This window comes from Symphodus melops, assembly GCF_947650265.1.
Source record: "Symphodus melops genome assembly, chromosome: 1".
Taxonomy (NCBI): domain Eukaryota; kingdom Metazoa; phylum Chordata; class Actinopteri; order Labriformes; family Labridae; genus Symphodus; species Symphodus melops.
This window is the reverse complement of record NC_136691.1, coordinates 107,872-118,978: the sequence shown is the minus strand read 5'-3', so window position 1 is coordinate 118,978 and position 11,107 is coordinate 107,872. Positions and strand designations below refer to the sequence as shown.

The following is an 11,107-nucleotide window of genomic DNA, read 5'->3' as shown; positions in this document are numbered from 1 at the left end:
GGCTTGTAGTTCTTTTTCATATAAAGTCAGAGACTTGACATTGGCTTCAGGAACATGATCTGTATTTGTGTTTTCAGACATTAACCAGGAACTAACAGGGAAGAGGAGGAGGAGGAGGAGGAGGAGGAGGAGGAGGAGGAGGAGGAGGAACCAAAGACAAAAGGAGAGATGAAAGAGGAGAGGGGGAGGAGGAGAGAAAGTGAAAAGAAGGAGGGGGGGGGGAGAGATGGATGTGAGGGGGCATCGGAGGGAGGAGGGGGGAGTCAGACAGACTGAGGAGGAGGAGCAGGAAGAAGAGGAAGGAGCATCAGGACACACAGACACACAGACCGGATCTCGGAGCCTCCGCCGCCGCCTCTGAGCCGCTGCAGCCGGACACACAAGCAGCAGCAGACCGCCGGAGCCATGGCCGCCGAAGACCCCCGCACCACGGCCTGCACCGGCTCCAGCCTCCTGCAGCCGGTCAGCGAGATCACCAATCTTCCGCTGGACCAGGTAAGATCCTCCGGGGGGGAGGGGGGGAGGGGGGGGGGACACCGAGCTGCCGGGGCTCACTCACACCGCGTTTGATGCGACATTTACCGGGGCGGCTTCAGGGAAGAACCGGGCCGAGCAGGCAGGCGGAGCAGGCACGGTCCGGGCGGAATGGAAGCAGGCCTCACCGAGACAGGAAGGCGGGTTTTAGAGCACTAACACGAACCGGGTCTAGGTTTTTCCTGCTCAGAGGCCGGTGCAGAGAGGAGCTGCAGCACAAACATGAACGCACAGAGAAATCACAGCTGATCTTTGCATCCAATCAGCTGATGAACACAAAGACAGGAGAGGATCCGTTTGATTTCTGGTGAGGAGGAGGAGGAGGAGGAGAAGGAGGAGGAGGAGGAGGAGGTGACACTTCAGTCTCCATACAGGCCCAACAACAACACATCTGTTACACAGCGTCCATCATCAGGACAATGGAAGAACATGGGCTCCATCAGGCTCCAGCTGTGAGCCCATGTGAACACCATCCACACCCAAGCAGCTCCACAGTCCGCTGGACTCCACTCATGACATGGACCAGTGTGATGAAGGTCTGATGGCGAGCAGCTGTCCACATGAGTTCAGAGGTCATGTGTAAAGAGAACATGTTAACAGCACATACACTGACCCGACCCCAACATGGATTCACTCTTTTTAACACATTTAATCGAGTGTTAAATGTGTCGCACCAAACTTTAAACTTAGTTTACAATAAATCCTGGTTAATGTTAACCCTTTATTTTAAACATGGATTAACACTTCTAATCCAACCCTGGAGGTTTATGCTAGCTTCACATTCTTCCTGGATGGAGTTAGACGAAAGAGTTCCTCAATTAGAGATCAGTTAAACCCAGTGGAGTTTAAGACAACAGTGAGTTTTATATGTTCTCTAAAGAATCTGTCATTTACCTCCATGAGAAGGTCGGAGCAGCTAGCTAGCATGGAAGTGAGAGTGCTGTGTCTTCTGCAGCTAACAGGCTGTTATGGACTCTACAGGAGAGACGGTTTTGCAGGTGTAATTGGGGCTATTGATTACATCCACATTCACATTACCAACCCCCCCGGTGGTGAGACTGGGTAACTGCTGATTCATGTCCCAGCTGTGTGAGACGAGGTTTAATTAACTTATAACACCAAACTCCTCCATCAACTCAGTCGCAACATCTTTTCAAAAGTTTGATCCTCTATGACGTGCCATATTTTTATATAGCTAGCTAGCTAGCTAGCTCGTCAGCTAATCGAAGAAGTTTGTAAAGTACTGTAGTGAAACCGTAACATGACAGTTTGTTCAAAACACTCAAGATGGAGCTCGTGAATATATTAAGGTCCTGATATTTATCTGGACTACGTTGTGAATTTCTTAATATTTCACCAGAATCCATCATGGCCGCTGACCACAAACCAAGAAGACATTAAGATGATTAAACCGAGACAACACTAGATTAACCCTTTAATTTCTGTTTGTCCAACGCAGCCTGAGTGTATAAAAAAGAGCGTAGTGACGCTGCTCAGCTGACACGCTCCGGAGACACACTGGAGACGCTCCGGAGACGCACTGGAGACGCTCCGGAGACGCTCCGGAGACGCCCCGGAGACGCTCCGGAGACACACTGGAGACGCTCCGGAGACGCTCCGGAGACGCACCGCGGCGCTCGCTGCTAACAACAGGAGCCTTGAGTGGCGGCACAAACTGAACTTAAACATGTTGAGATCAAATCTCTCAAACTGCACGGCGCTTCTTAATCTCACTTCTTCCTCACCGACCAATCAAAATCAAGACAGGGCAAAACAACCACTGTCACCTTGACAACAAGGAGAAGAAAACATAAAACATGTAATAGTACGTTAGCTTAATGTGCGCGTGCGGTTAGCTAGCTCAATGAATACTAAAATCTTTAATACAGATTGTGGAGGGTTGAAACATTATGTGACAAAAGGATGGAACAGAAGCCCCTCCCCTTCCCTGGTGTAACAGGTAGATGTCCTGCGCTCTGATTGGCTGAGAGCCAGGTTCCCTCAGATACTAGATTCACCTGTGCAACCAATCAGCTGCTCAAGACTTGATCACCATGGTAACCTGTTGCTAGGACACATCACACGGTTGTGAACCAACCGGGAAGTTTGTGACAGCTAGCTTTGAGCTGACAAACGTCCTTACTTCATCGTCATGGTTACCATCAGCTGATCACAGGAGCAATGTGTCATCAGCACGCCGCCGTCCTGCACAGATGGCCTAACGTCACACGTCTGTCCTCGCCGTGCGGCTCTCTCTCACTGTCTTGTTTCCACTCTGAAGTTTTTAAACTTTATCGTTAGCGTGCTGAACATGACCTCTGACCTCGGGGCCGCAGGTCGCTCTCAGGTCGTGGACGCTTGAGGGAGCAGGCGACTTTACACGCTGTTCATTATTAATGAGGAACACATCGAGCGCCGCCTGTTTCACTTTACAGCTGATCAGAGGTTACGCTCGCCACGATGCAACGCCGTCTGAAACACAACACGATGTCTGCACAACCACAACACGAGAGTGTGTGTGTGTGTGTGTGTGTGTGTGTGTGTGTGTGTGTGTGTGTGTGTGTGTGTGTGTGTGTGTGTGTGTGTGTGTGTGTGTGTGTGTGTGTGTGTGTGTGTGTGTGTGTGTGTGTGTGGTCTGCAGGTAAACTTTGTGGTGTGTCAGCTCTGCGCTCTGATCTCGGCCTTCTGGTTTCGACTCTTCCTCCATCCCAGTAAGACCAGTCCCTTCATCAGACACGTGGTGGCCACCGTGCTGGGACTCTACTTCGCTCTCTTCTGCTTCGGCTGGTGAGTTTGAAGGCTGATTTAAATAACATCAAGTTATAAAGTATCGTATGTGTTGAGAATCTTACTTCCTGTGTTTTTTAGGTACGCCCTTCACTTCCTGTTTCAGAGTGGACTCACCTACGGCATCATGATCCTGACCGGAGTGGAACACATGCACAAGTAAGAGTCAGGAAGTCCTCCGATCACAACTTCATTCTCTTCTGGACAGACTCACTGCAGGAGACAGACTCTAGTGGACACTGGAGGAACTGCAGCTGTAAAGTTGGACATTTTAACATAGAGCTCTATGGAGACTGACTCACTGCAGGAGACAGACTCTAGTGGACACTGGAGGAACTGCAGCTGTAAAGTTGGACATTTTAACATAGAGCTCTATGGAGACTGACTCACTGCAGGAGACAGACTCTAGTGGACACTGGAGGAACTGCAGCTGTAAAGTTGGACATTTTAACATAGAGCTCTATGGAGACTGACTCACTGCAGGAGACAGACTCTAGTGGACACTGGAGGAACTGCAGCTGTAAAGTTGGACATTTTAACATAGAGCTCTATGGAGACTGATACAGCTTTATTGAATGGTACATCCTGCCTGGGTTTAAAGATCTCAGGGGGCAGATTTGCTCCTGGTTTGTGACCTTTGACCTCCTCTAGTGGACACTGTCAATGTTTGGTGTCGGGTGTTGATTCAGCATCTTGTCTGTAGTTCTTCACTGATGATCTGCTGCCCATAGGGGCCTGGTGATGATGTCATAATGATGTCATACTTGGGTCACTTGGTCTTGTCTTTATGACAGAGAGATTTATCTGACCACACTGAGAATCAGAGCGTGGCTCAAAGACAGGAATCAAACCAGCAACCCTGCCTTGTAGCATAGACTTACGTCTCAGAGACATCAACATAAGGTAGCAAAGCTTTAAAAAACACATGTAAGGGATGGAAGGTTTACCCCTGACTCCAGTTTACTCCATGGGACTCTATGAGGATTGACTCACAGTTTCAGACAGCCACTAGTGGACACATAAGGAACTGCAGTCTTCACTGGAAGTTAACACCAGAGGTTGCTGGTTTCCTGAAGCCCTTGTGTTGTTCTGTGTCTGCAATGAACACAGCCGCCTGTAGGGGGCGCTAACTGAGTGGGGTTTGATTTGCAGGTACTGCCTCCTGGTGGCTCTCAGCTACCTGAGTCTGTGTCAGATCACTCGAGTGTACGTCTTCGACTACGGCATGTACTCTGCAGACTTCACGGGGTGAGCCGGCTCAACGCCTCACGTTTCTGTTCCTGATGTTTCTCTGTGGATGAAGTCAGTGAGTCTGTTTCATGTCTCTCTGCAGCCCCATGATGGTGATCACACAGAAGATCACCAGCCTGGCCTTTGAAATTCACGACGGTAAGCTTGTGATCGCTTGACTGGTTCAAGGTCTGTTGTTTGAATATAGATAAAGTTCAGTTTGGATGTTTCTGGAGCAGGCATGGCACGGAAAGAGGAGCAGCTGACTCCAGGACAGAAGATTCTGGCCATCAGGTTTGTGTTTCCAGCTGCTACTCGTAGCTGCAGCGCTTCAAATACACATCAATAAACAGTGCTTCATAGAGTGGTCATTATCTCTAGAGGAGTCAGGCATAAACATTCACCAGCACGCCGTTTAACCTGATGACAACTGAAGCATGGGCGGTCTCATCCAACACTTCTAAAACACAGAAACAAACAGGAGTTTAGCTAGCAAACAACGTGACGACTCTAAAGGAGTCAAGAACATTTATATATATAATATATGGAAGGATGATGTCTGTCCTCACTGATCGTTCATCTTTCAGGAGGATGCCCAGTCTGCTGGAGTACTTCAGCTACAACTGTAACTTCATGGGGATCCTAGCTGGACCCACCTGCTCCTACAACGACTACATCGCCTTCATCGAGGGAGACCCACGTCGCCACAGAGACCAGGATGCTGACAGGAAGTCCTACGGCAAGCTGAGGCAGAGCGAGCCCTCTCCAAATGTACGAAATATAACCTTAACTTTCCATGAATATCCTCGGTAACCCCGGCCTGTCCTCGGTAACCCGGGCCTGTCCTCGGTAACCCGGGCCTGTCCTCGGTAACCCGGGCCTGTCCTCGGTAACCCGGGCCTGTCCTCGGTAACCCGGGCATGTCCTCGGTAACCCGGGCCTGTCCTCGGTAACCCGGGCCTGTCCTCGGTAACCCGGGCCAGTCCTCGGTAACCCGGGCCTGTCCTCGGTAACTCAGGCCTGTCCTCGGTAACCCGGGCCTGTCCTCGGTAACCCGGGCCAGTCCTCGGTAACCCGGGCCTGTCCTCGGTAACCCGGGCATGTCCTCGGTAACCCGGGCATGTCCTCGGTAACCCGGGCCTGTCCTCGGTAACCCCGGCCTGTCCTCGGTAACCCGGGCCTGTCCTCGGTAACCCGGGCATGTCCTCGGTAACCCGGGCATGTCCTCGGTAACCCGGGCCTGTCCTCGGTAACCCGGGCCTGTCCTCGGTAGCGTCATTCATACGCTCTCCATTAGCTCATAGAGAAACTCTCCCCAACGCATCGAGTATCTGGAACTGATTCTGATTGTGTTTCTGTAGACCGAAGTCGTCCGGAAAGTGGCCACCTCCTTCTTCTGCCTGCTGGTCTTTCTGTCCGTGTGTAAAGTTTTCCCCGTCGAACGAAACATTGATGATGACTTTATCGCCAACACACCGTTCTACGCTCAAGTGGTCTACCTGTACCTGTCCATGCTAACCACCAGACCAAAGTACTACTTCGTCTGGACGCTTGGTGAGTGTTTCCTTTCACTTTGTCTTTTTAGATCAAATCTGGATTGAGTTCTGGAAATGGCGACCACATCGCTTGAAGCAGCTCGCATGGTGACCTGTTGACCTATTTGCTGTTTTGTCTTTTAACCACAGCGGATGCTATCAACAACGCTGCCGGCTTTGGCTTCAACGGCTACGATGAAGATGGATCACCTCGCTGGGACCTCATCTCTAACTTAAGGATCCTCAACATCGAGGTGAGAACCGTCAGAGGCGTGACGCAGCAGGTCGATGGAAACTGTCCTGGGACCTGCTAATCCCTGCTAACTCACTGCTAGCTGTTAGCTGCTAGCCAATGAATCATTGAAGTAGCCTTTAGGTGATGAGTCCACAAAGCTAACTGTTAGCTAATTGATTTGCTAATTCTTATTAGCTGAAGAACCATCATCACATTTTTAGCGCTTAGCTGATGACCCTTTGATCAATTAGCTTACTAATGAGCCTAGCTTGTTAGAGTTTAGACTTTATTGTCCCCGAGGGGAGATTCTTTTTCAGTACAGTTTAAGGGCTGCGCACCAACAAAGGATGACAAAGGGACATACATGGGGGACAGCAGGACATACAGTGCATATGGTTATGAGACAACAGGAGAATGAAACTGAGGTGGATCTGTATCAGGCATCTTATTGAGGGCTGAGATGACTGTAGGCACCAGGCTTCTGGCCCTTCTGCACAGCAGGGACCTGGACCTGTACCTGCGTCCAGAGGGCATGATGGTGGCAGCTGATTGGTTGGTGATGTCCAGTGCTGTTGTGTGAGCGATGCGTGTGATGGCCTTTGAGTTCTGACAGGGTGGGAGCGGGGAGTTTGGCTGCAGTGTTTGTGACCCGGGTGAGTTTGGTGTTTGACAGTGAGCAGGTTAAAGAAGCAGGAGGAACAGTAGAGCAGGATGGATGATGCTTTGATACTACAGGAGGGGGGGGGGGGGGCGACATAGAGTCCTTTAAGTTCCCGGATAGCGTGCAGTCTTTTTTGAATGTCTGTGTGCTGATCAAAGGTGAGGTTGTTGTCTGGTGTGAGTCTGAGGTATCTGAAGCTGTCAACAGTTTTAACTGTGTCGTTGTTGATGAGGGTGGGGGGCGGGGGTGATGGGGTGATGAGGGTGGGGGGCGGGGGTGATGCAGTACCTATTATTATTATTTATTTTGTTTTGTTTATGTTGGCGGTCACATGACTCGCTGCTTTCTTCTGTTTGTTTCAGTTAGCCACCAGCTTTAAAGTTTTCCTCGACAACTGGAACATTCAGACGGCTCATTGGCTGAAAAGGTGATGTCATTTATTCTCTTCAGTCATTGGTCTACAGCACAGATGCTAATGTATCCTATGTGTGACAGGGTGTGTTACGAGCGCTGTCCCTACCACCCAACAGCAGCCACCTTCATCCTGTCGGCCATGTGGCACGGAGCGTATCCGGGCTACTACCTCACCTTCCTCACCGGCATCGTCGTCACACTGGCAGCCAGAGCGGTGAGCATTCCCTGCTAACCGTTAGCTTAGGAGACCATAGAGAGCTGTTAGCTGAGTCCACTGCACGCTGTTACAGAGATATCAAGTGTTAGCTGTTCTTCTAATATACGCTAAAAACATTTAGCATCAATTAGTTTCATAAAATTAGTTGACTTTCTTTAAACCGTTGGATGACTTACCTGCTGATGCTAGCTCACTATCTTGATATTTACTTTATAGCTTGAATGTTAGCTTAAGAACCAGCTAATTTACTGTTAGCCCCCTTGCCTTTTAACTATTATCTGTTAGCTTGTAAAACTTAAAAGTGTCAGCTGATGAGTCCAGTATCAAGATGATTAACTGTAATCTCACTGTTAGCTGTTAGCTGTTAGCTGGTGAACCTGATTCTGCAGCTATTTCAATAAATGTGTTAATATATATATATATATACAGTATATATATTTATTATATATATTCTCACAGGTTCGACACAATGTTCGTCCGTACTTCCTGCAATCATCCACCCACAAAATGGTTTATGATGTCATCACGTGGGCAGCCACTCAGATCGCCATCTGCTACACGGTGGTGCCTTTTGTCCTGCTGTCTGTGGGTCCGTCCATCAAGTTTTACAGGTCAGTAAACCAGACAGCCTTCACTCACCTTTAAATCAGACAGATGTAGCTCCTGACATCCTGGAGAATCTGCTTCCAGGTCTTTCAGCTCCTTGTGCTGAGGATCAAAGAATGAATTTAAAAACAGTTGAACTTTGGGTCGCAGTCTTGTATTGTCCAAGTTTAAAGGAGGAGTCAAAAATAATTGCAAGGTTGCTGCGAGTTTATTACAAATGGAGTCGGTGGCGAAAGACGGGCCTAACAGGACTATCAGGACTTCAGTTTGTATTCTCATTTAGTTTTAAGACGTGTTGGACCATCCAGTCCTAAATGTCTTTGAAGCATTCATGGAGCGGTTAAAGAGACTGAGGGCAGTGAGATTTTAAGGGCACACATATATAATGAATTTTAAAAACGTGAAAACAGAAGAGGACCCGAAACGGAGCCCTGAGGCACTCCTCAGGTAAAGGGGGCTCACGTCACTTCATGTAAGAGATAAAGGACTGATGATCTTAAAACTCTAAATCTGGAACTGGACAGGCAGCCGGTGAGGAGATCAGTGAGGACATTGCAACTCTCTGGAGTCATGCTGTTTTGATCTTTTTTTAAAGCAGCTATCATAAACACGTCTTACAGTGTGTCGAATGCTTGGTGTACTGTGTATTTGATTCCTCATCCTCTTGAATTTCCCTCGGGATCAATAAAGTCTCTCTCTCTCTCTCTTCCTTCCTTCCTTCTTTCCTGCAGGTCCTGGTACTTGAGCCTCCATATTGGCTGCATCCTTTTGGCCGTGGCACTGCCGGTCAAACCCAGACATCTCCGCCTCAAAGACCAGCAGAAGAACCTTCTTCAGGGTCCAGTCCAAGTCCAGGGCCCCCTCGAGGCCACAGACATCAACATCATCCGGAAGGAAAAAACCACATGAGGACGAATACGAGTCATCCTTTAACTTGTAAAAAAAGACAAGGAGGAGAACCATATCAACCGAACCTTCCTCCTGTCTTAGAAAGACGCTGATGGACATCAAAATACTGTATTAATGAGGACACAAGGTCCAGATTTTATAGGCCTGTGTTGTTCTTGATTAGAACTCTTAACGAGGATGCACGACTGCCAGGATGGTGTTTGGACTCACTTCACAGCCAACACGCTGGAACTTTTTTTTGACAAGTTGGCAGACTGAGAAGAACGACAGAGGATATATCCATACATTTATAAACTGTACCTTCACATGTGTGAGGAACCACTCAAACTGCCCTGAACTATTGTGGCCATCTTTGTAGTAATGACTTCATTTTCTTTGACGGCAGGACTACAGAAAGGAATAAAGGGATCACTTGAAGGGATGAAAAGGGAAACCGAGTGATCAGGCCAGTCAATCAGGTTTAAAACCATGTTTCTCTTCCCCGACTGTCATTGTGGTATTATCTCCTCCATCACATCTTCACAGTATCCATGGAAACGAGAGAAAAGTGCCAATGATTCTTCCACTCAGTCGCCTTATTTGTTTTGTTTTTTTACAACAGAAAGGACAGAGTTGCTTTACAGAGTCAGTATTAACTCTTGATGAGGACGTTGTTTACATTTGTAGATGTCAGTTTTGTCGACCTGTTATTTATGTAATTTATGTGAATCCAAAAAGATTTGATGTGTGGACGTTCAGTTTGAAGAAGAGGAAAATGTTTCACAAACTTTTAGGAATAAAGTCAAACTCTGAAAAGAAGTTTCTTTGATGTGAACTGAAAACTGCTCAGAAACGTTTTTTCATCCGGAGAACCCGACATTTTACATTTTAGTTTAAAGTTGACCTCTTTTTCTGGTCTCCATTTTAAAACTTGCATAATGTCGAAATTATCCACAGAGACTCAAACTGTTTAAGTAAACTCTCCTCTGGTGTTACCATGCTAAACCTTCAGCTCAGGGGGTAAACGCAATTCAGAGTTATCCCAGGACGAGTCTGCAGAGGGCGCTAAACACCTTGTTCTGTAAATTACGCCATTCATCTCCATAAATTCAAAGCTGTTTGGTTAAGCGTTAGCTAACGATCCAGTTAAATGGTTAAAGCAGTTTGGTTAAGCGTTAGCTAACGATCCAGTTAAATGGGTAAAGCAGTTTGGTTAAGCGTTAGCTAACGATCCAGTTAAATGGGTAAAGCAGTTTGGTTAAGCGTTAGCTAACGATCCAGTTAAATGGTTAAAGCAGTTTGGTTAAGCGTTAGCTAACGATCCAGTTAAATGGTTAAAGCAGTTTGGTTAAGCGTTAGCTAACGATCCAGTTAAATGGGTAAGGCAGTTTGGTTAAGCGTTAGCTAACGATCCAGTTAAATGGATAAAGCAGTTTGGTTAAGCGTTAGCTAACGATCCAGTTAAATGGTTAAAGCAGTTTGGTTAAGCGTTAGCTAACGATCCAGTTAAATGGGTAAAGCAGTTTGGTTAAGCGTTAGCTAACGATCCAGTTAAATGGGTAAAGCAGTTTGGTTAAGCGTTAGCTAACGATCCAGTTAAATGGATAAAGCAGTTTGGTTAAGCGTTGGCTAACGATCCAGTTAAATGGGTAAAGCAGTTTGGTTAAGCGTTAGCTAACGATCCAGTTAAATGGTTAAAGCAGTTTGGTTAAGCGTTAGCTAACGATCCAGTTAAATGGGTAAAGCAGTTTGGTTAAGCGTTAGCTAACGATCCAGTTAAATGGGTAAAGCAGTTTGGTTAAGCGTTAGCTAACGATCCAGTTAAATGGGTAAAGCAGTTTGGTTAAGCGTTAGCTAACGATCCAGTTAAATGGATAAAGCAGTTTGGTTAAGCGTTAGCTAACGACCCAGTTAAATGGATAAAGCAGTTTGGTTAAGCGTTAGCTAACGACCCAGTTAAATGGATAAAGCAGTTTGGTTAAGCGTTAGCTAACGATCCA

At 47.4% G+C, this 11,107-nt stretch overlaps 1 protein-coding gene across 1 annotated transcript; it reads left to right on the top strand.

Moving 5' to 3' along the window:
• Window positions 1–237: 237 nt before the first annotated feature.
• mboat2b (membrane bound O-acyltransferase domain containing 2b) lies at window positions 238–9,942 on the top strand. Its single transcript, XM_079355326.1, has 13 exons — window positions 238–495; window positions 3,176–3,321; window positions 3,403–3,480; window positions 4,474–4,569; window positions 4,655–4,710; window positions 4,791–4,845; window positions 5,139–5,322; window positions 5,913–6,105; window positions 6,237–6,340; window positions 7,345–7,409; window positions 7,478–7,610; window positions 8,073–8,224; window positions 8,951–9,942. The coding sequence occupies exons 1-13, from the start codon at window positions 406–408 to the stop codon at window positions 9,126–9,128; spliced, it is 1,530 nt and encodes a 509-aa protein (XP_079211452.1). The 5' UTR covers window positions 238–405; the 3' UTR covers window positions 9,129–9,942.
• Window positions 9,943–11,107: the final 1,165 nt, after the last annotated feature.